Genomic DNA, 25,359 nt, shown 5'->3' on the forward strand with positions numbered 1-25,359 from the left:
AAGCTCTGATATGATAACCTCATGGGCGTTTATGAGTGGAAACTACAGAGAATTATCACGGGCAACAGACTCGTGTGTCATGTGACTTTTCTGCAGTCATACAGGAAGTGTTGAGAGAGGAGCATTCAGAGACAGGCATTTTAATAATTCTCTACGTGTATGTTTGCTTATTAACTTGTGTATAATCTATATTGTACATGGCTTATTGAGTTAAATTGCAGTATTTACAGAAATGAATTTACCCAAATGTGTTTTTCAGGGTCTTTATCAGCACCTTCAGGTAAATCAATCTTCTGCCATCAGGTGAGTTGTTCTGCAGATCCTTTTGAACTGTAACTATTGGAAATAAATATACATGTGTTGTAATTTTAGGATTTTAGAATTTAGGGACTTCAAACCGGATCATAAAAGGTCATAACTCTGTAGTTTGACAACAACATTCACATGACAAATGAATCAAATCTATTGATAATACTTACAAATGTTTATGCTGGACAAGGATAATTTGTTAAAATGAAAGATTTCCATGATAGAAAGTGATACTGAGAAATATGTTCTTGTGGCCTTAGGAAAAAGTATTTATTCATTTATTTTTATTATTATACTTTATTATTTTTTGTTTAACCTTTTATGCAGTATATTAATACATTATTATGGGGGAAAATGCTCTCAAATTAATAGGATTTAAATTATTTTAAATGTTTTTGTGTGTGTGTGTGTGTGTGTGTGTATATATATTTATACATTTTTATATATAGCTCATAGTTACAGAGATCTGGATGTCAGTGCGTACGTAGGCTATGTACGTATTCATAGAGTAGGCTATGAAACGAGACGAGTTCTCTTTCATGTGTTGTTTTGATAAAACTTACAAATGCATACAAGGTTATGCGTCAGAAACACACAAAGTTCACATGAAAACAGTTGGTTATGTCTGTGCACTTATGCAGCAAGTACAGAAATCAATCATGTGTGTATATTAAATCTGTGTAACTAACTAAAGTGAAAGTAGTGTAATATACAGTACTTACTGCTATATCTGATGTTATTATGAATCAAACAACAAAAGACACATAGAAACTCACTCACTGCTCTTGATTGAATAACTTTAGTAGCTTTATTTAGAACACATATCTGACCTGAATTATGCTGTTAAATGCTCTGTCTAGTAGAGAGATAAACATGACGGACTGTGTACAGCTCTCTGAGGGCGGGTCTATGCTAATAGGTCAGTGTCCATCAACACTTGTGGGCGGAGCCTGTGAAAAGTGACGTCACATGTCCAAGACTCTGCAAACGGCTTGTTCTGAGACACTGCTTATGATTTATGGGGATTTTACCATTATAGGGTGGTTGTGTACACACACTGCCAACACACATTTATGTTCCTACACCATATAAAAGTGAATTTTGCAGAATAGGTGCCCTTTAATTGTATGCATTTTTAAATATGCATTATATTTGTCTATTCAATATTGTTATATACAAAACAATACATCAAGACATATTAAAAACGCCCTGTATATGATTGTAAATTGTAGCGTTTCTCTTCTAATAATTACCAGGCTGGTTCTATCTCATTGGATGCTTTATTAAAGAACTGCAGGGTTACTGTTTTGGCCGTAACCAAAATAATAACCAAAATTTTCTCCCACTGAGCTCTCTCTTTAGCCCCCTGACCTTGCTGAAACCCCGCCCTTAAAGGAACAAGAAACTTACAGATAGAACTGCTTAATAATAAATTAAAGGGTTAGTTAACCCAAAAATGTTAATTATGTCATTAACTCCTCACCCTAATGTCGCGCCACACCCATAAGACCTCCGTTCATCTTCACACACAGTTTAAGATATTTTATATTTAGTCCGAGAGTGTATGCAAATGTATGCACATTACTGTCCATGTCGAGAAAGGGAATAAAAACATCATCAAAGTAGTCCATTTGAGACATCAGTGGGTTAATTACAATCTCTTGACGCATCGAAAATACATTTTGGTCCAAAAATAACAAAAACTACGACTTTATTTAGCATTGTCTTCTCTTCCGCGTTTGTTTTCAATCCTCAAAAAAGATACCAACCGTTATGAATCAGCGTATTGATACATGATTTGGATCGCGTGTCAAACTGCTGAAATCACGTGACATTGGCGATCCGAATCATGAATCAATATACTGATTCATAACTGTTTGAATCTTTATTTGAGTGAACTAACCCTTTAACACTGTTGAACATCAACACATTAACTAGTATCTTCCAGCATTTGTACTAATATCACATTATGTTTTTATGTGTTGTTGTCACAGATGTGTGTTGATCACCATGGCATCGCTGCTCTGCACTCTACAGGACCATCGTGATGACGTGAACTGCTGCGCGCTCTCTGACCGCTTTCTGGCCTCGTGCTCAGGAGACAAAACCGTCCGCGTGTATTCTTGTGAGGATTTCAGCGAGCTGCACTTCTCTCCTCTGCGCGCGCACGCTTACGGCGTTCATTGCTGCTGCTTTAGCGGCTGCGGGCGATTTCTGGCATCGTGCTCCACGGACGCACGCACTATAATATGGAGCACATCCACAGGCACAGTGGTGGCCGCGCTTGAGCATCCCGCGCGCGCTCCGGTTCGAGTTTGCGCATTCTCTCCTGACTCGCGCTGTCTGCTGTCCGGCGCGTCTGACGGGACTGTGGCGATCTGGGATGTGACGTTGAAGACTTTGCAAAGGTCAATAATTAATTAACATTAAAGGGGTGGTTGATTGTGATTTTACTTTTTTTTAACTGTACTTAGTGTGTAATGTTGCTGTTTGAGCATAAAAACATCAGCAAAGTTACAGCGCTCAAAGTGCAGAGCAAAGGAAGATATTTTCTTTAACATAAATCACTTTTTAAGGACTACAACAAACAGCTGGTAGGAACTACAACAAGCTTCTTGTGGGTTAGGGATATCACTAACCCTAAAATTTACATAAGCCCTGCCCTTGGGAACACACAACAAAGGCCATGTTGAGAAGAGGAAGAGTTGTTGAGCACATTTAGGGGTTGCTCAAGCTGTTATCCGTCTTTCACATTTATTGCAATACAGTGCGAACACAAATGCAATAGGATGTCATAAAGCAAGATGATAACATAGTCACCATAAAGGATTATTAGACACATTACTAATACTGTTCCTGACCCCCTTTCGCCTTGAGAACTGCCTTAATTCTACGTGGCATTGATTCAACAAGGTACTGGGGGAGCATTCTTTAGAAATGTTGGCCCATACTGATAGGATAGCATCTTGCAGTTGATGAAGATTTGTGGGATGCACGAAGCTCCCGTTCCAACACATCCCAAAGATGCTCTATTGGGTTAAGATCTGGTGACCGTAGGGGCCATTTTAGTATTTAGTATTTAACTCATTGTCAAGTTCAAGAAACCAATTTAAAAAAAAATTCGAGCTTTGTGACATGGTGCATTATCCTCCTGGAAGTAGCCATCAGAGGATGGGTCAGAAACAATGCTCAGGTAGGCCGTGGCATTTAAACGATGCCCAATTGGCACTAAGGGGCCTAAAGTGTGCCAGGAAAACATCCCCCACACCATTACACCACCGCCACCAGCCTGCACAGTGGTAACAAGGCATGATGGATCCATGTTCTCATTCTGTTTATGCCAAATTCTGACTCTACCATCTGAATGTCTCCACAGAAATCGAGACTCATCAGACCAGGCAACATTTTTCCAGTCTTCAACTGTCCAATTTTAGTGAGCTTGTGCAAATTGTAGCCTCTCTTTCCTATTTGTAGAGGAGATGAGTGGTACCCGGTGGGGTCTTCTGCTGTTGTAGCTCATCCGCCTCAAGGTTGTGCGTGTTGTGGCTTCACAAATGCTTTGCTGCATACCTCGGTTGTAACGAGTGGTTATTTCAGTTAAAGTTGCTCTTCTATCAGCTTGAATCAGTCTCCTCTGACCTCGAGCATCAACAAGGCATTTTCACCCACAGGACTGCTGCGTACTGGATTTTTCCCCCTTTTCACACCATTCTTTGTAAACCCTAGAAATGATTGTGCGTGAAAATCTCAGTAACTGAGCAGACTGTGAAATACTCAGACCAGCCCGTCTGGCACCAACAGCCATGGCACGTGCAAAATTGCTTAAATCACCTTTCTTTCCCATTCTGACATTCAGTTTGGAGTTCAGGAGATTGTCTTGACCAGGACCACATCCCTAAATGCATTGAAGCAACTGCCATGTGATTGGCTGATTAGATAATTACAATAATGAGAAATTGAACAGGTGTTCCTACAATGTAAAAAAAATATTGAAAAAATAAGTTGCCTGGTTGCCTTAATTTTGAGTTCAATTGAAATAAAAAATTTGAGTTAATACAATGAACATTTTTGAGAATCGACAACCTTTATTCAAATATTATTAAAAGATTTTGGAAGCATATTGGGTAATTGTGTGTGTTTTATTTCTGATGACGCAGTGAAACATGCCAAATAGTGCTTTTTTTATGATTTATCAAATTTTTTATGTGGTTTAGATACAATAATATTTTGAGTTTCTATTTATCAAACCAATTTCCTTCATTGTATCAACTGAATTTTTTTAATTTCTATGAACTCAAAATTTTAAGGCAACCAGGTTACTTACTTTTTTAAGTTAAACTACCAATTTTTTTTTACAGTGTAATAATCCTTTGAGTGAGTGTAGGTTTATATAATGATCCTTTCATGAATGCAAAACACACAGAGGTCCATGAAATGTTTGATTAAAAATTTGAGAGAGATTTTTTAGTCTAAGCATCTCTTTAATGTGTATAACCTGCAGGTGTGCTAAAGTCAGCGAGGGCAGTGTCCTGGCCTGCTGTTTCTCGCCTTGTGGACAGATGTTCATCACAGGCTCCAGTCTGGGTGAACTGCACCTCTGGACGCCGAATGTGGGGTCTTTACACACGCAGAGAGACGCTCATGATCTGGGAGTCAACTGCTGCCACTTCAGCCCTCAGATCTGCATTGGTAAAACAACAATATGACCCTGTCCTGCTGTAGATTAGGATTATGACGCCCTCTGCTGGGGAAAGACAGGGTCTACCTGTGTGTGTGATGTGGGGTAGTCTCGCATATCCTTCTGTTTGTCTTTTGATAATGTGGAACAATCTATTTTAGATGAAGAACAAAGAACAAACTGAAACAATAATGAGCTGTGCTGGGTCCCTTGTCAGTAAGTGTCTTTCTGTCTAAAGCTTTTGCTTTTTTTGTTTTTCCATAAATACATCAAAACTAACAAATATTAATAAACTCAAAATATACATCATATTAACATAAACTTGAATTTGAACAAAAACGGAAACATCTTGGCCTGTGCTTGCATTTATTTTTACTCTCCCGTGTTTGCATACGGATGAATGAAAGTCAATGAGCTCAAAATGTAAAATCTAAACGCCGATAATCAAAAGTCTGACTGAAGGAATCTGAATTAAGAGTTTAATGAGATGTTAAATGCTTTTGTCTCAGCCACACAGTCCAAAAGTCCATCTGTTTAGGATCAGTTTATGATTGTGATTTATACAGTTAAATGTAATTATATTCACATTTATTGTGAGGTTAATTTACAGGAGTGATTTTTGTGAACTACCCAGATTCAGTATATATCCAGAGACATCATAATGGGATTATCTTTACAGGGCAGTCAAACATCATTATAATGGTGTGTGTGTGTGTTTGTATGTATGCGTGTGCACATTTGTTTGTTTGTGTGTGTTTGTGCGCATGTATGCGTTTGCGTGTATTTGCGTGTGTGTACGTTTGTATGTGGGTGTGCACATGTTTGTGTGTCTGTGTGTGGTGGTGTGTGCATGTGTGTGAGTGCATTTGTGTGTGTGTGTGTGCTTGCGTACGGTGTTTTCAGATGGCCAGACAATCAAGTTTCGATTGGCCTCTGGTGGGCAGGATAACCAACTGAGGATATGGATTATTTCCCAGCATGCAACAGCAGGTACTCTCAGTCTGCATTCAACACCAAATAAACTTAAAACTGAGTGAATCGACGATTAGACATTTTCTGTAGCATGAATGACATTTAACAAATATGGATCAATATTACTGGATCAGAACGGGAAGTCAGCAGGATATATGTCTCTGAAAATAGTCCCTTTCATTGTGGAAAAAAGTAAAAAATAATATTTGAATGTGTTGTTCTACTGTTCGGACTGCAGGCAACTACATGCATTTGAGTGGAATTTGCCAAAGATCATGCCTAAAATATCAGGGAAGTAAATTGGATTCAGGCCCAATTGAAGTTTGTTTGGTGTGAATGTATCGCTTCAGTATTTGAGCTCTGAGTAAATCATTGCCATTAATTGTTTTCCTTCTAATAGTTTTAGTGAACCGCACTAGTTAAATGAAGACTCTTTAATCTATAATCCTCCGCACAGGCTCTGATGACGGCTTTGTCTGTCTGTCACCGTGGCAACCGTCGCGGCTGACTGTGCCACTGCCTGCTGGGAATGTTCACACACACTTTTGTTTCACACACATGCAGATAAGCAGCAGTCAATCACAGGCGTTGCTGGGATATTGCGTCTCATCATCTCGCAGGAAATTGGCTTGTGTGTGTGTGTGGAGGCAGAATATGCATGTTTCTCTTCTGACTGACGTTATCAGTGACGCCAGCTCGCTTGTGTTTTGGAGTTCTTTATATTGCCTGTCTAGGAGATTGGATTGATTTGATTTAGTTCATCTGAAGTGAATTCTCAACTAAAGTAATTGGCTTAAGCAAGCGTCATGCTGCTGTTGAGCTGTGGCTGCGTCCATCTGTGTTCTCATTATGCTATAGTTAAAGGGTTAGTTCGGCCAAAAATTAAATGTATGTAATTTAAGCCACACCCTTAAGACCTTCAGAACACAGTTTAAGATATTTTATATTTAGCCCGAGAGCGTATGCAAGTGTATGCACACTATCTTCCTGTCCAGAAAGGGAATAAAAACATCATCACAGTAGTCCATATGAGACATCAGTGGGTTAATTAGAGTCTCTTGAAGCATTCGGCCAAAATACATTTTGGTCATAAAATAACAAAAACTATGACTTTATTCAGCATTGTCTTCTCTTCTGCGTTTGTTTTCAATCCTCAAATAAAGATTCAAACGGTTATGAATCAGCGTATAAAATATATGTATTTACAGAATACATTTATTTACTGTTAAAATGTGTTAAAAATCGAAATAATTTCATGTATTTTTATCAATCCTTTTTAGATTTGCATGAACTAAATATATATTTGTAATCAACATTTTTCAGCTCGGTTTTTACACATTGGATCCATTTTGTCACAGTGCATTATGGGATAGCCTTCTGCATGCAGGATAATGTTATGTATGACCAGTATTTGGTCTCGTCTAAAGCACAGCCTTTTGAACATCCTTTGCATCGGGACTGCACCTATGATCCCTGAAAATGGCCGATCACTACCTGGATATTTTCCCACAATGCTTCAGTGTGTGTGTGTGTGTGTGTGTGTGTGTGTGAGCCTGTTTATGAGGACACAAATTTGTATAACTACATGGGTATTACACTGGTATTACACTATAAATGTGGTTTATGAGGACATATCAAATGTCCTCGTAATTCAAATGGCCTTAAAAACATACTAAATGATGTTTTTTTGAGAAAGTAAAAATGCAGAATGTTTCCTGTGATGGGTAGGTTTAGGGACAGGGGCAGTGTAAGGGGATAGAAAATACGGTTTGTACAGTATAAAAACCATTACGCCTATGGAGAGTCCCTGTAAACCACATAGACCAACATGTGTGTGTGTGTGTGTGTGTGTGTGTGTGTGTGTGTGTGTGTGTGTTTCTACACAGGTTATGGGATGTCACTGCTGCATACTCTCTCTGCTCATTCAGCTCCGGTCCTCTGCTGTGCGTTCTCATTTGACGGACAGCTGCTCGTCTCTGGGTAAGCCCCTCCCACTCATGACATCACTGCATGGCACTATCAAATACTGGACAGGGTGAATACAGCTGATTTTGTATTTAATATTTCTTAAAAGGGGGGTGAAACACTCAGTTTCAGTCAATCTCATGTCAATCTTGAGTACCTATAGAGTAGTATTGCATCCTTCATATCCCCGAAAAGTCTTTAGTTTTATTATATTTATAAAAAGAAATATGGGCTGTACTGAGTCTTTCCGGAAAAAAATGAGCGGCTGGAGGCGTATCGTGTGGGCGGAGCTAAAGAATGACGAATGTGCACAAAGCGGTGACGTCCTCAAGCATGGAGAAACCCATGGCTATCTCAGCTAATAGATATATGATCCACAATCAAATCTGAGGCAGAAATAAACTGAACAGGAGAAACGGCAACATCAGGACGTCCGTCTCTGTGGTGTGGACTGTATTTAGGGGCCTTTGTGTGTCTTTACGTGCAGTTTATGAGGACATGATTCGGTTTATGGACTATTGTATGCGACTAAACCTTAGCAGTAGCAAGCAAAACGGTTTTGCACGTCAGACTAGTGTAACGTTATACAGAGAACAACAATGGAGTAACGTTAACCTTTAGCGCATTTGAATGACGAAGCACGCGATCGTGTCGTTTACTGATGTTTACTCACGCGACGAGCCAACAGCACAGACATTTGAAGCAGTTTTACTCACCGGCTGCTTCCAAAGCAGGACCGAACCTTTATCGCTGGGACCGCTCCATCAAAAACACACTTCTGTGGTATGATTTGGTGAAGTCCTGTGACAGCAGTGATAGTGGAAAATCCGCGATGTTGTGAAGCTTCCTGTCATTTCTGCGTTCAAATTGGTTCAAATGCAGCGCTGCCTTCCCAGAATGCTGTGCTGAAGCGTTGAAGTCGCTCGACGTCACCCATAGGAATAAAGTGGAGCGCGGCGGGAGTGTATGGGCGTGCATTTCCTCTCTCTCCCTCTAGTCACGCGCGCGCGCACCCTACCGGGAGAAGAGCCCGTACAGCCCATACAAGGACCTTCCGCTCTATTAACGTCAAGTAGACCCATACTCGAAAAAAACTCTCAGAAACTTGTGAGAAACCGGAAGGAGTATTTTTAACACAGAAATACTCCATCAAACGTCCAACATTAGTTTTTGAAACTTTGTCTATATTTAGGATGGGAATCCAAGTCTTTAACGGTGTAAAAAGCTCAGTATGTATGTCAAGGGACATAATATTTTATCATATTTCAAAACAGCGCCATTGACAAATGATCAAACACTGTCTAATATGATCTGTATTCACCCTACTGCCTTCACTTTTTAGTATTATTTATATAATATTGTAGTATTTATCAATATTTTAAATGGACTTTTATTTATGTTAGTGCTGTCCAACAATTAATCGAATCCAAAATAAAAGTTTGTGTTCACAACTTCACATGATATATGTGTGTATTCTATATAATTATTGTGTATAAGTAATATTTGTTATATTTATATATAAAATATTTATATATACTATAAATTACATATATATATATATATAGTATATGCATGTAAATATTTCTTAAATATATACATGTATGTGTGGTTATTCCAATATACATAATTATACACAACGCAAACATATATTATGAAAGTTTTATTTTGGATGCGATTAATCGATTGACACCACTAATTTATATATATATTTTTTATATTAAGTGCTTTCAAATCAATTAGTCATGACCAGTCACGTAATATTTGTGTGTGTGTGTGTGTCAATGTATGTATGCATTGTATATAATGCATACACACACATACTCACTCACTCACTCTCTCTCTCTCTCTCTCTCTCTCTCTCTCTCTCTCTCTCTCTCTCTCTCTCTCTCTCTCTCTCTCTCTCTCTCTCTCTCTCTCTCTCTCTCTCTCTCTCTCTCTCTCTCTCTCTCTCTCTCTCTCTATCTATCTATCTATCTCTCTCTCTCTCTCTCTAAATCTATCTATCTATCTATCTATCTATCTATCTATCTATCTATCTATCTATCTATCTATCTATCTATCTATCTATCTATCTATCTAATATATATATATATATATATATATTATTTTAATGTAATCAAAAAAATTATAATTTCATCTTTTGTTTAAAAGATTAAAAGACAAATTATTTTTAACAGTTTGTTTTAGTAAACAATAACTACTATTTAAAAATAAATAAATAATATAGTATGTGAGACAAACACACATTGCAAGGTTTGACCAGCAGAGGGATCTGTGGTGTCAGATTCTGATCTCAGTCTTATAAACAGCACTGCATTCATTTCAAAGAACCGTAAAAATCCATAACATGCTGGATTTGGACTGTATTAAAGGACGCAAATCTGTCTGAGCTCAGATGCTAGTGACAAACAACACAAAGTGTTGTGAATATATTTCTATTTATCTTTGCTCTTGTTTTGCAGGTCTGTGGATAAAACAGTGGCGGTGTATGAGGCGGTGAGTGATTGACATCTTTATTTTTGTCTTGAGGTAATCGCATCAGAAACAAATGTTCATAAATTAATGACACCAGATATATCAGGAGAAATGTGAAAGACTGTAGAGTCTTGACCTCTGACCTGCACAGTTCTTTATTAACCCTGGCTGAATGAACAATCATGCATATTCATTAACCAAAGTCTTGATGTATTTGCATTATTAGCCACCCGAAGTTTGGGAAAGAATCCAAAGTTTCATGGATGAATTATGATCAGTGGTTGATAAAATATTCCCTAAACCATGTGATCTGGAGTTCCAAACTTCCAATGTAAAAGTTTTGCCAGTGCAATTATGATTTGTGTTTAAATCTAGTATCATCTGTATTTGGTGAGTGATGTCTTTGTAAATGGCATGTGTGTGAAAAGGTTTATGTCTATTATGTCTAGCATGTCTTTATCTGTGTGCCTGTATCTGCTGAATGAGGTTTAATGCTCTAAACACTGTGTGTGTGTGTGTGTGTGTGTGTGTGTGTGTGTGTGTGTGTGTGTGTGTGTGTGTGTGTGTGTGTGTGTGTGAACAGAATCATGGAGAACTTCTACACACTCTGACGCAGCATGACAGGTGAGTCTCATCTGCTGCTCTCAAACTCTCGTGTCAATCCAGAGTCTGATTCAGAGTTTATATTATCTAAACTCTTATTTTGAGTTTATATCTAGAACTGCATGGAAAAAATTAAGCACAAAAATCCCTTTTATTTCCTGAATAGTTTGAAAATAGAAAATAAAATGAACTGCTTCACGTCCCCGAGCAACACATGTTGACTAAGAAATCAGTGTTTTTAACCAATCAGATGAATGATTCAGTCAATCACTTACTTTGACAGTAGCTTGTTTAGTTCCTGAATTAATCCGTTGCTGCTTCTGAAATTGCATACTAGATAGTTGACACATTTGGTTTGAATCTTAACTTGCTAAATTTAAAAAGTATATCTATATAGTATGAATGTGTGTGAATGTAATCTGGACTTACTACATTTGCCATGTTGTCATTATCATGTGACCTACCAGCATCAGTTACATTACTTCACACATCATGGCCTCATCGGGTAGTAAAGTGCCCATCGTATGCACGCTTCAGAATCTCATCGGTACTAGTCGATCATCTTGGTATTTTTTGCCTACTCTTTTATGAGTACTGTGAACTTGGACATAGCTACTATTTGGTTTTACTGTTTTTCATCTACAATACAGGACAGAAAGTAGGCATATTCAGACACACTGAGTGTTTTTGAGTTAATCGGTTGAGTGAATATAGAATGGCGCTTGTTTTTGTTCCTGAATGAATCAGTATTTTTGAACGAATCGTTTGCGTGAATGATTCAGTGACTGTTAATGGTATCATTCCTGAATGAATCAATGCTTTTGAATGAATCCATTAAAGGTGCGCTATGTAGGATTTTTACAGTAAAATATAAAATAAAAAAAACAGGCCAGTGTTATATATTATGTACATTTACATTTTACATTTAATCATTTAGCAGACGCTTTTATCCAAAGCGACTTACAAAAAAGGGGAGAGTAATTGACGCAACGAAACAGACAAGGCCAACAACCTGTAAGAGCTGTAAGAAATCTCAGTTAATTAGCACAGTACACAATTTTTTATTTTTTTATTTTTTTTAGACATCTACAACAAAAACTCACGTACGCAAAATGCCGAACACTGGATTTTGATATTATTATGTTCAGTTGAGCTCTTACAATATTCCAACTAAGTAGAAATGGGCTGGCGACTGTGGCATAATAAAAGTCCCGCTGCTCACAAGGTGTGTGTTGTGTTCAATCGCTCCAGCGGCCTCGCTCAGCTCCTCAACACTTGCTCCTGCTCTGCTTCACACTACAGTAACGTTAATAATCACATCCATGAACATGATTTCTGCCGAGTCCTATCCCGATTCTTTCCCACCGGCTGTGAGGTGAAGAACACGTCCCGAGATTCTGAGCTCAAACTTGCCGTCATCAAACTACACCTTTGTTTTGAATAGGCGACCTCTAGCGGACGGAAAACATATATGCAGCTTTAAAAGAATGAATGATTATATTCCTCATAGTATACTAGGAAAATAGCTAATAATAGTCACAATTAATGATTGTTTTGTCATGAAATGTCATTGGACCAGTGGCGATTTCTTTAAGACTGCAAGGGAAGCTCGGCTTCCCTTATAATGTCACAAAATAAATGGTAAAATATGTACTATTGTATTAACATTTTATTGACTAAAATGCGTTAGAAAACGTTCATCTCAAAGAAGAGTTCGTTCAGAATCAGTTACATATAGCAGGTCGGCTGACTCGATATATTTCTCATACATTCCCGCAGCGTCACAGTGCATTTCTCTATTGAAGCCCAGCGTCCATTGACTTCAATGGGGCTGCTTTAAACGGTTTTTTTCAGCGCTTAGAAACTAGACGGTCATTGGATAAACGCTGCGATTATGTCCCGCCCACGGACGCTCAGCGTCTCTGGGGGTGAATGGGGAGTGGGCTGGCCCGGACTCCGAGCTTCTGCGTGATGATTGGAGGGTCTGTCCGAAAGACTGCATCTCCTTTTGACTGACAGCGATTCTGTACTATAAGGAATCACTGAAGCTAGCCTATTCGCGCTCAGTCCCATCGCGGTTTTCTCAAGTTCAGCCGAAATTAAAACTGCTGCTACCTATTTCTTTGATATTTGCTTGGCGAATTTGCTTGATTTTCATCATACATTTCATACAATTATACACCACATTCCTTGTTTCAGTTTTACAGAGTTTAATATTTTTTTTATAGCTCTGCTGTCCATTGACAGACCATTTTCTTGAAAAGGAACGTAGGGCAGAATTTACTTTTAAATAAATAGACAATTTTATGATGTAGGCCGAAAATGAGCTTCCCCTCTCTGACAGACCAGTAGCCGCCACTGCATTGGACTGATGTAATTCCTCTGTTGTGTGACTTTTTTTTAATTGTTTCAGTAAATTTCTTCTCTTTTGTCAAACATAGGGAGCACCAAACGGTTTAAACTGTTGCCATCCACATTTGGCCAAATGCTGCTGTTTAATGGTCCCATTTTCTGGAGTGACTCCTGTATTCTGTTATATTTCCCACACGTCTCTGCTGTAGATATGTGACTGCGTGCGCCTTCTCTCCCTGCGTGATGATGTTTGTATCTGGCTCTATGGATAAGACGGTGAATATCTGGAGGATTGGAGATGGAGATGCTCAAGCATGTAAGCACACGCAGTCCATCTGCTTCTGTTGAAATGTAAACCACACATGAATACTGACACTGTCGAGTTTGCCCGTCTGACCATTGAGTAGCATTTAAACACATGTTCAACACACCTCAAGCTTTAGGGTTATCAGCAGGTTTTGTATTCTACACTGTTGATTTTCACAGTCCCAATAGTTACAGTAGTTGTATTAAACATGAACCATTTGTATAATTTGGGTTCATGTTTGTGATGAAGATGTTGAGCTTAATTAGATAATGTCATTATTTTGTAACAACTCATTATGTGTATGCGTGAGCATGCAGTGATTGTGTTTCTGTGACCCAAGGGCATGTTGGGTTCCTGCGTCACTGCCAGGCTGACAGATGGCACACAGTCCGGCCATTAGATGGGGACCAGCTCAGACAGGCACACATCCAAACATGGATTACACACACTATGAAGAATCCAAATTTACAGCTCAGACAGAACAGCTGCCGATCTGTTGTATAATGATTGTTTATGACTTAAAACAACAGTTCACCCCCCCAAACATTAATCATGGCATTACAAACAATATCATAATTTTTTTGAAACACAGAATGGTCACTCTTATTTTGCAAGTAACAAGTTCACATGACCACATCGACTGCCCCCAAAAGTCCAGTTTTTTATATATTTATTTATTTTATTTAAAATCTCTAGTACAGTCAAGAACTGCAGTCATTTGATCTTTTTCAGTGGTCAAAAAGAGATAAAGGGTACCATGTAAAACAACAAAAATATAATACTCACATTTTCACTAAATAAAAGATGATTATTTTCATTTATATGCACCATTTAAAATATACAGAAATATTTACCATTAGGCCTACATATTTTACTAAAACATTTTAATCTATAAAAAAGCCATGCAAACATTTTGAATGAAACAAACAAATCTATGTAAGCTTGTTTCCGGCACAGAATAAAACATTTTAAAAGATAATTGCGCTTTTTTTTTATTGATGCTTGTTTACACCACAGAATAATTAAAAAAAAAAGATAATTCTGACTTTATATCTCACAATTCTGACTTTATGGCCCGGTTTCACAGACAGGGTTTAGATTAAGTCAGGATTAGGCCTTAGTTCAATTAGGACATTTAAGTAACTTTTATAAATATGCCACAGATTTCTTTTTACTTCAGTCTGGTCCATTTAAGTCAAAAACACCATAGAAAAACTTTTAGTCAACTTTTTATTGGCATATCTTGCTAAATTTACATTTGGCGATATGGCTCTGTTCTAAATTCCACATCCAAGGCAGGGAACAGCCGGGAACAGCAGCAGCTTTTGGGACAACCTCCCATTTTTTTAAATGGGAGGGCAGCGTAAATCCCCCATTGAGAACAGAGTATGTCTCAATGACCACAGAATGACAATGATTTAGTTAAACCCAAGTTTAAGGAGGAGCTGGGGTGGAGGTGGGTTGAATGCAGTGGAAGCAGCCAAGCAGGCCGACTGAACTGAAGCTACGCTTAAGTAAGGCCGCATGTCCACCAAAGCGTTTTTTTCACGCTGATGGCTGGCGTTTTCAATGAGAGCGCCGCGATTTTAGAACGCCTGGAGTGCACCAAGGCGCTGAGCGAGTATTTCACACTCACGCGCTGAGCGCTCAGCGTTTTTAACTGGTCGCCGAGAGTTGAAGAATGTTCAACTTTGAGTAAAACGCAGCACTCATCACTGTCACTTTTCACCCAGCCGTCCAATCACAGTGGAGGAGGGGCGGGACAAACACAACACAGACCAACCACCACATTCTGCGTGTCGTCATCAGATGACAACAAGCAATAATAAAGGAACAAAATGATTTAAAACAAATGCCAGAGCAAATACTTTAAATTGTATCTGCAATTTTATATAGAATCAATACAGGAACAAATTACCTGTGAAATTAGAAAGACCTCCGCGGATTTTCCGTATCATAACAACAAGCAAGCCTCAACTGAGGAGAGAAAAAACGCTACCTGCCATAACGCTCTCAGGCGCTCACAGCGAGGCGTTTTCAGCTGGGTGCCTAGCGTTTTTAGCTGGCTAAAAACGCTTTGGTGGACACACGGCCTGAGGCTTTTTTGTTTGAGAGTTGCCAATTGAGTGCATAGGAATCAGATCAGATATGGACGGAGTTGGAATTTTTCCAATCAGCTGATAGCGAAGATTGACTACATGGCCTGCCTGAACTAACGCAGAATGCTCGATTGGTGTGCATCTTGAGACAAAACAATGGCAACAACATATTTTAAAATAACTTTGGTGCAAGATGCTTTCAGTTAAAACAGCTCAAACGTGCATTTTAGTCTAGGACTTGCGTTAGCCTTGTCTGTGTAACCGGGGCGGTATTACACATCTGAGCGAAGTAGTCACCGATGCACCAACAGATGTTTTTCTGGATTTTCAGGAGGAGACTGAAGCTTCAACTTTAATTTCTACTGCAGTAATAAGATCTAATAAAACATCTCTGTCTGAACACTCTATACTTACGAATCATGAAACTACTGTAATGAGACAAATAAAAGTGCATCAACCCCATTGTGGTAATTTCATATAGCCAGAAAAATGATCATGAATATTTGATATAATCAACCAACCCTAGTGCAGTTTCTCTCAGAGTGACTGAATGTGTACGTACAGGCATCACGTATTAAACAGAAAGTCTTTACAATAAAATGGCATGAATGTCTTTTCACATTTAGTGACTCATTTTCTCTTTATTTTCCAGCTGAACCATTGAAAACATCAGTCCAAGGTACTGTAAGAGGTTCTCACCATTAGCATTCACAAATAGAACAAAACAGAAACACATTAGCCTAGATCTATATTCATTTTTATTAAATCAGCGGAGTAAAGATCAAATGGATGAGATATATTTGACTAAATGAGTTTGTTCAGGGAACTAAAATCAGGATATTCTCATACACATCAGTCTGCGACCCGAGGTAGCTCATGAGCGAATCATTCTTTTGAATCGAATCTTTTCAATGATTTGGTTAAACTACAGCAATTAGTCACAAAACTTTTCTGAATGATTCGTTAATCAAGAATCTTATTACATCAGCCCGTAGTTCCCGAGTCAATCAACTGAAAACATCTCTTTTTAAAGGGGTCCTATAATGCCCCTTTTAATGTCCTCAGAGAGTATATGTGACGTTTGAGCTCAAAATACACCACAGATCATTCTTTATAGCCTGTTAAAATTGTCACTTTTTTAAAATGAGCAAAAAAATGCTTGGTTTTTGTGTCCCTTTAAATGCAAATGAGCTGCTGCACCTGCCCCTGTCTAGGAGAGGGCGGAGTTTCAAGAGCTTGTGTTAACAGCTCTGATTACTTAACGGTTAACACACACATACACACACACACACACTGGAAATGTCAGAAACTGTTCAGCCTTTTGTTTTCAAAAAGGAGTTGGACAATGATGAAGTGACTCATGAAGAAGAGACAACATGTAGAATGAGACATGACGTTTCTGAATGGATAGTTGATGAATTTATGAGTTAATGATCTTCAGCCATTGATTAGCATATTCTGTCATGGTGATCTATAAACTGCTGCTGTGGGAACTGTTGTAGATGCACAGAGCCAGAGAATATCTGCTGATGAAGAGAGAACATGGATAGTTTAGTTTAATTACAATAATTTCACATTGCAATAAATGTGAAAGACGGGCGACAGCTTGAGCGACTGCCAAATCTGCTCGACTACAACAACTCTTCCTCTTCTCAACATGGCCTTTGTTGCGTGTTCCTGGGGGTGGTGTTTATGTAAATTTTAGGGTTAGTGATGTCACTAGTGATGTCGTTGTAGTCCCTTGTTTGTTGAAATTAATTGTTGAAGTCCTTAAAAAGCGATTCCTTTAAAAATAAAAATCTCCCTTTGCTCTGAACTTTGAGGATCGTAACTTTGCAGATGTTGTTTATGCTCAAACAGCAACATTACACACTAACTACAGCTGAAAAAGGGAAATCACAGTCAACCACCACTGATTCATAAAGAGTTGAGAACTGAAGAATTAGCTGATAGTAAGAGCATTTGAAGTGAACCAAGGATTTGTAAATAATGGAAACATCTTAATGACTTTGACATTTATCAACACACACAGAGTAGGCTTTAAAAATACAGCAGTATTTTAGATTAGTTTTTCAGCCGGAATCATGGTTAGAAAAAAACGATTTACAGAAATTAGTCGGATTTCTCATAGTTAATGTCAATGGTGCTTATTTATAACTGTTTGATGTCGTCTTTACTCTGAAATTAAAGGAGACACAAAAGCAAATTTGTTTAGATAACTCTGAGTCTTTTGCTGTTATCATACCACAATTTTATAGTAATTAAATTATATGTGCAGTGCTAGTGGCTCAGTGGTTCATGTAGGTTGTCTACAAACCAGAAGGTTGGTGGTTCAATCCCCGGTTCCACCTGACCAAGTGTCGAGGTGTCCATGAGCAAGACACCTAACCCCAGCTGCTCCCGAAGAGCTGGATGGCGCCTTACATGGCTGACATCGCCGTCGGTGTATGAATGGGTGAATGTGAGGCAAAAATGTAAAGCGCTTTGGATAAAAGCGCTATATAAATGCAGTCCATTTACCATAGTTTTGATTAATATTCACTGCATTCACAATGTTGTATATTTAAAATGAATGAATGTAGCATGTAAACAAAATAAACACGCCACATGTTTTTGATCTGTACAGGCACGTACATATGAATAATTCATCAGGCCGAGAGCAGAAGCGTTGTTTGGGTTTGGGACGGAAAGGACACATTGTTTGCATTATAATGCGAGATGTTCAGCATTGAGGATGATAATAAAGCGCTTCCTGTTTGTGTTCGGACAGGAAGGAAGCCACTGGGTTACTCCAGAACACTGGTCAGCGATTGGTCAGAGGAGGATGTGTGTGAGTGGCTCCGTGACGAAGGATTTGAAGCTCTAGTGGACACATTCAGGGCCCACAACATTGATGGGGCTGAACTAATGACCTTAAACGTGGACACACTGACCACTGCTTTTAACATTGGTAAGGGAAAAACACCAAACATTTCAGACATTTTCTTTAATGCTTTATCACAGGTTCTAGAACGTAAGAATATCCTTCACAAACATTTTAAATATTTAAGTTAAAATATTACACTAAAGGACGGACCACAGTATTAGAGACTTGGCTTTTGGTAAATAACCACCAAAAACACCCTAAAACCACATCCTTAAACAGTTAGAGATTAGGAGGAAACTGTGGCTTTAAATTAAAGACAGTAGATGCTCTGTTCCAGTGGTTTTCATGACCATTCTCATCTGAGGGACACCCATCCTAAAATGTATAAAGACCTCATTTATACTGGAAACAATAAAATCATAAGCATGTGTAAAAAATATGTTGTTTCTATAACAATACATTTTTTTCCTACTCACTATAGTATTGTACTAGACTTATTTAAAGAGAGATTCATTCTAGATTTATTATTTAAATGTTTATGTAAATTTAATTTGTATTTTGTATATAATACGGTCTAAAAAATGTTAAGTTGTTTCAACACGTTTGGGGGAAATACGGATAAACCCAACCGTTATGTGTTAATGAATGTTGAGATTAACATGACACTAAGAATTATTGGTCACGTTAGTTCAAATTAACTAATGTTAACAAATGAAACCTTATCGTAAAGTGTTATTTAATTTTTAAACCCAACGGTTGAGTTTGTCCATATTTGACCCAAATTATGGGTTCAAACAAACCAACATTTTTTAGAGCCAAATTTATTCGTTTAATTTGTGTTTTTACCCTCATTTATAACACTGTTTTTCTCTAAACAAGCCAGCAAGATAATACAATCTTAAATGACAATTGATATGAAATATATATTGTTATTAATGTAATATGCATATATAAATAATAAATGTTAATAATTTAATTCATTAGTAATCATTAAAATAATTATTTTGTACCACTATAACCTGAATGCCTGAAACCTCTGGAAACCGTCTTTGGATGATCCTGACTGGCAGCTGTAGGGAGTTGATTATGTTGGTTATTGAGTGATGCAGACTGCTGGTTTTTTGTCTTTTGTTTGTCTGGTGGTTGGTCTGGATCTGATGGGGTCCTCAGGAGGAGCAACGAGCTCTGTGCTAATGAATTGCGTTTACAGAGGCACTGCAGTCATCATAACCTGCTGTTGCTGTAATCTTCGAGCTGCTTCAGGTTTCACTCAAGAGACTGACTGCATATTGATCACACACGCAGCCCTGCGGAGAGAGGGAGGGTTAGTGCAGACCAGGCCATGATTCTCACATCTCTCTCTGAGAAAAACACATCTATCTGTGGGTATCAGACAGGTGAGATTTTAGAGGCATGATGATGACCATTGTTAACATGCTAATGAGGGGAGTTATTTTTCAGTAGAATATTTTCTTTTGTACTATAGCTTAATATACAGGGACTACTTTAACGGTGCATTCAAGTCCTCTCATGAAGTTCATATTTACGAGTCGTAATGCTGACGGCAGTTGCATTCAAATCACAAAAATGTCATGGCCCCTGAATATTTTGTTGTATGAATATCTGAACATGCAATATGTCAAAAAAGAGGAGCCTCTGCTTTTAAACAAATAAACCTGATTTATTCCAGCTTCATGCATTCCTTTTGTATCAAAACTTGAATGGTGCATTTCATAAAAAAGCAACATTTGACAAAAGCTTGATTTTTCTCAGCTTTTTGCTGAAAAGGCTACATCCGGATCAGATTCAGAGCGATGATCAAAACACAGATTGAGTAGATTGAGTCCATAAACACCCCCAAAGCTAGTCCTGTAGCTCGTCCTGGGGTGACATTTTTTATTCAGTAATATTAGATAGTTTTGATTTGTATGCTGTTTAATGTTGATGATCACGTTATTTTACATATGCATATTATTACATATGGGCTGCGGCTGACTTGTTGCCTCGCTGCTTTATCAGACAATGATTTGTAAGGCAGCGTTTGTGTAAGAGGGCACCTCACAAAACTGATTTCAGACAGACTTCTAAGGCAGAAATGACATCAGAAGTGTCAGTTGACAAACATAAATATTGCATAAATGCAAATTTTGGATGCCATCTTTTTTTTTTTAAAGCTCAAGTGTCACAGAATACAATGCACAGGATTGTGGGATATTAAAGTCAGTGAAGGATACATTTATGCTGCCCTCAAAACTCGATCAGATGATGGTAACATTAGATTCGGACGTGCCTTGATGCCTTCCTGCCTTGAAATGTGTCCTCCGAAGTGTCCTTCCGAAACACAGAAAGACGGAAAATTCAGTCAATGGCGGAAAAGAGTTAAGAGGATCGCCCTCTGCTGCCGATGCTGAAATTACGGTTACCTGTTTACCTTTTGTTTTGTTTTTGCCTTTAATTTAAAGGTGCACTATGTTGTATTTTTGCAGTAAAATATCCAAAAACCACTAGGCCAGTGTTATATATTTTGTTCAGTTGAGTTCTTACAATATCCCAAATGTTTCCAACTATTATTAAATTGTGAGAAAATTGCCATTTTTAACCAAGGAGCCAGGCCATCTAAAGCCCCTTTCACACTGCACGTCGGACCCGCGATATTCCCGGAACATTGCCGGGTCGCCTTCTGTGTGAAAGCAACCACGTCCTGGGATTGATTACCGAATTGAACCCAGGTCGGGGACCTAGTAACATTGCGGGATTCGACCCGGGACGAGCGCTGTGTGAACAAAAGCCAAAACTAATGCTGCAACGTGTACATAGTTATCGTGCGACTCCTAGAGCTTGTTTTTTCAATAATACAACCCTGCAGTGCTAGAAGAGCTCGTCTGTGTTTTAAACGCAGAGAGTGTTCATATACAAAAGAAACTAAAATTAAACAAGCAGAAATGTGCGCAAACTGGACACAAGTCGAGACCACGGAGCTCCTTACTATCCGCGCTGAAGCTGAGATCGCTCGCCGTTATACGTCACATCCAGATGTCACATGTCAACTCGACCCGGGACCATTACGGGTTGTGTGTGAAAGCGCACATATTACGGTATTTTGCTGGCGGTGTGAATGGACCAAATCTAGCGGCCCGGGAACAAATGCCGGGTCGCATTATCTGTGTATTTGCCGAAATCGCAGTGTGAAAGGACTATTAGGGAGTCGCCTGTTTATTGTGTCATATTTGCGTTACCCTCAGTTTGCGGTTTTATTTTGGCAGAAACGTAATACTCTTTATCCATCACAGCAGCCGCTGAGCGAACACAGAGTAAAGTCATAACATAATTTTAAACACACTTAAATGTATCTAATGTAATAAACAGAGCTGTGTTACCTCATACTCATGACCGGAAAAGTAGCGCCGGTGACTTTCCTGTCATAATAAAAGTCCAGCTGCTCGGGAGCCGTGTGTGTGTGTAACAATCGCTTCAGCGGCATCGCTCAGCTCCATAACACTCGCTCCTGCTCTGTTTCACACTACATTAGCGTTAATAACCACATCCATGAACATGATTTCTGCCCAATCCTATCCCGATTCTTTCCTACCGGCTGTGAGGTGAAGACCACATGTCTCAAGAGTCTAAATATTCACATTCCTCGTGGTATCGTTTGCAGGGAAGAGAGGAAGCTATTTTATTGCGTTGCATGATCATATTTTCACTTAAGTTTTCCAGAATTCTGTACACAAAACAGTGATATTTTATGTTAGTAAGTAGTGTTAAATATTTGTTGTCTTGCATATTGGGTGTGATGATCCGCTTTGTACCAGAAAGTCCAGGAAACCTTTTCTAGTCCCAGTCTGCCCCTGTTAATGTCACTACTTCTATACATGGCAACGACAACAGCAGCAAAATTCCTCAGACTGGTGTAGTTCTGTGTCATTTGTTTTGTTTGTTAACCTGTGATGGCCAAATATATTGGGAATTTCATAGAAGTAAAGCAAACAGCAAAACCATGTTGCACTGCATAGTGGATCATTTACAGAAGCTGAACATTGTGCTAAACATTTCTCTGTCCTGCAGAGTCTGTGGGTCTCCGGGGTCGAGTCTTGAGGAAGATCAAGGATCTGAGATTGTCACTGCTGGACTCTGATGGGCCAGATCATTTCCTCTGTCCAATCACAAGAGAACTCATGAAGGACCCCGTCTTAGCTGCAGGTCGGTGTAGAATTGAAGTTAGTTTGTCCTGATCACAAACCTAATATAAAGCAGTTGTTAATACTTAAATTTTTCAGGAGTTGATTCATTCCTGTTCACTCAAAATCCAGTTTGTGAAATTTCAAATCACAATGCAATGCATACACTTCTGTTTAACTGGTGTGTGTTTTTAATAGATGGATATTCCTATGAAAGGGAGGCGATCGAGAGCTGGATCAACACTCCTAACCGCTCAAGCCCGATGACTAACCTGCCTTTACAAACCACTATACTGACCTCCAACAGAAGCCTGAAGATGGCCATACAGCACTGGAAGTCCAGCCAGTGACCGCAGTTTGCTCTGTGTAAATGTGGCCGATTTTCTTTAATAGATAGAAAAGGTCTTGTCTTCGATGCTGATTATTCTAAATTTATTCTCATTGACAACATCAAACATCAGAACTTAAACCTAGAGTTAGTGATGGGTGTTTTCTAATCTCTGCTTTGAAACTTTTGCGTAAAAACAACTGTTTATAAATTATTTAATATTAATTGTACACAATAATAGTAATGTGGTTCAGTAAAGGCTGCTATAATACTTTTAATAAATTAATGCATGCTAAGTACATACAAACGTCATTCATTTAAAATATGTAATTGGGAACTATAGTGGAAGCAAAACACACCTAATATAAGATAAGCTAAGCTAATCGGGTAGATCTTTGCTATGCTAATACTTAAATGAACTAAAAAACAGTAAGAATGAGAAATGCTTGATTTCATAACCTATAGCGCTAGTTATATACTAGAATATGAACCATCTAATTTTAAAGACATTAAGGTTCATTTTAAATTATATAAATCAAAACATTGATTTAGCAGGAATCAGGCACTTAAAACACTACCTAAAGTCAGTTGAACCAATGGGATCACTCGGGGTCCTAAAGGAGACCTGATTCCTGGGGGGACTCGATTTCTCAACACAATGGCATTAAGCAGTTTTACACTGTTTTGACCAGTGTGTTAGACTGGGTAAACCCAGCCCAATCTGCCGGTGATTTGATTTCGCCCTACAGCTCAGGCTGGAAACCCATTCATTATTTTATCCTGCTTCTGTTACAAATTTGCAGGGACCAATCACAAACTGCCTTATCCACCTGGCGCGCTATTGGCAGGTTTAACACAATGACGGACAGAGAAGCGATGGATCATTAGTCTGATTTGGTTGATGGACTATCCAATTGCGTCATTTGAATTATGACCGTTGATCACGCCTCTTGTCCAGTAGAAAATAAAGAGTTGACTCTCCAGACAAATTGTTAAGTCTGAAAATATTGAGCTTGGTCTGGTGATAGTCAGACAACCAGTATGGCATTTTGAGTGCTTTGAAACAGAAAAGCTTAGCTTCTCCCATCACTGCCTAATCTGAGTTTCAACACATCGTCAACAGACTTACTCCTACAACTTCAAGCAGCTGTGCAACTTAATTTTGTTTAGTTCATATTTTCACAGTGCTCAGCAGCACACAAGTGAAGAGGCATAACTGTGTTTGACTTGTTTATACAGCTCTAGTCACCGCTGTGCTTTCTGTGTCACGGCCAACAATGGCGTGACTCAGCCGAGGTTAATTTGAGGTGCTGAAGTTGAACAGGTTGTGAAGATGTCAAGCTTAATGTACCTGGATTTGAATAGAGCTGGGGGTCACAAAGACATTTAACTGCACAAATGAAATGTGTTTTTACTCAAAATTGCATATGAACAGAACATTGCTGAGCATTCTGGGAAAAGCTTTTACCAAATCCACACTTTGTTAGCATGAGGAAGAAAATTAAAACTGCAAATAAGGCAAACACTCATGAATATGACGGTGTTTCTCATGCTATTAAAGGAATATAGCACACCCAAAAATGGAAATTCTGTCATTAATTTCTCACCCTCTTGTTGTCACAAACCAATAAGACTTTTGTTTATCTGTTGATCTTCGAACATATTAAGATCTTTTTTATTAAAATCTGAGAGCTTTCTGTCCCTCTATTGACAGCAACGCAATTACCACGTCTTTGAAGCTTCATAAAGTTCATAAAGAGATCGTAAAGCTGATCCATAGGAATTGAGTGGTATAGTCACATTTTTCTGAAGTGACTTCATTGCTTTGTATGATGAAAAAATTGAATTTAGGCAATTATAAGAGAAGACATATTCAGACCTAGCTATAAGGCCTCAATCGAATTGACCCTTTTCACATTTCCAGGTTTCTCAGAAGTGAAAGTCATAGTAGTAGCGGTAAAGCATACTTTTATAGTGGTGGATAATTAAATATATTGTTCGTGAAAAAGTACACAATAGTGTTTTCAAAACTTTCAAAAGAGGGAAGAAAAAATCCCCACAGCATCCGAAACCCCCTGAAAACAAAACAAAAATAAATTAAAAAACGTTTTACGATTTACGATGCTGTAGATATATTTGCATAATGCCGCCCAAATGCACACGCAAAGAAAGAAGGCGTGGCTTCAGTTGTTGTCGGCGCCATTTTGTGGAGACGCTGTGTTCGAAA

The 25,359-nt window shown here is 38.5% G+C and overlaps 1 protein-coding gene across 3 annotated transcripts; it reads left to right on the forward strand.

Annotated features, from left to right (window-relative positions):
- The first annotated feature begins 64 nt into the window (after positions 1–64).
- LOC137076197 (WD repeat, SAM and U-box domain-containing protein 1-like) lies at positions 65–24,850 on the forward strand. 3 transcript variants are annotated; one of them, XM_067445133.1, is made up of 13 exons: positions 65–157; positions 260–303; positions 2,304–2,717; positions 4,811–4,998; positions 5,891–5,977; positions 7,846–7,939; positions 10,387–10,420; positions 10,983–11,023; positions 13,564–13,670; positions 16,413–16,439; positions 18,531–18,710; positions 22,692–22,826; positions 23,003–24,850. In XM_067445133.1, exons 3-13 carry the CDS (start codon positions 2,320–2,322, stop codon positions 23,152–23,154), a joined length of 1,443 nt encoding a protein of 480 aa, XP_067301234.1. In that variant the 5' UTR covers positions 65–157; positions 260–303; positions 2,304–2,319; the 3' UTR covers positions 23,155–24,850. The 3 variants fall into 3 exon arrangements, 2 of the variants coding, with proteins under 2 accessions (XP_067301234.1, XP_067301233.1); XR_010905243.1 differs by lacking the exons at positions 65–157; positions 260–303; positions 23,003–24,850 and adding an exon at positions 19,797–20,023 and having other exon boundaries at positions 2,277–2,717; positions 22,692–22,824; XM_067445132.1 differs by lacking the exons at positions 65–157; positions 260–303 and having other exon boundaries at positions 2,277–2,717.
- Positions 24,851–25,359: the final 509 nt, after the last annotated feature.

This window comes from Pseudorasbora parva, chromosome 5, assembly GCF_024679245.1.
Source record: "Pseudorasbora parva isolate DD20220531a chromosome 5, ASM2467924v1, whole genome shotgun sequence".
Classification (NCBI taxonomy): domain Eukaryota; kingdom Metazoa; phylum Chordata; class Actinopteri; order Cypriniformes; family Gobionidae; genus Pseudorasbora; species Pseudorasbora parva.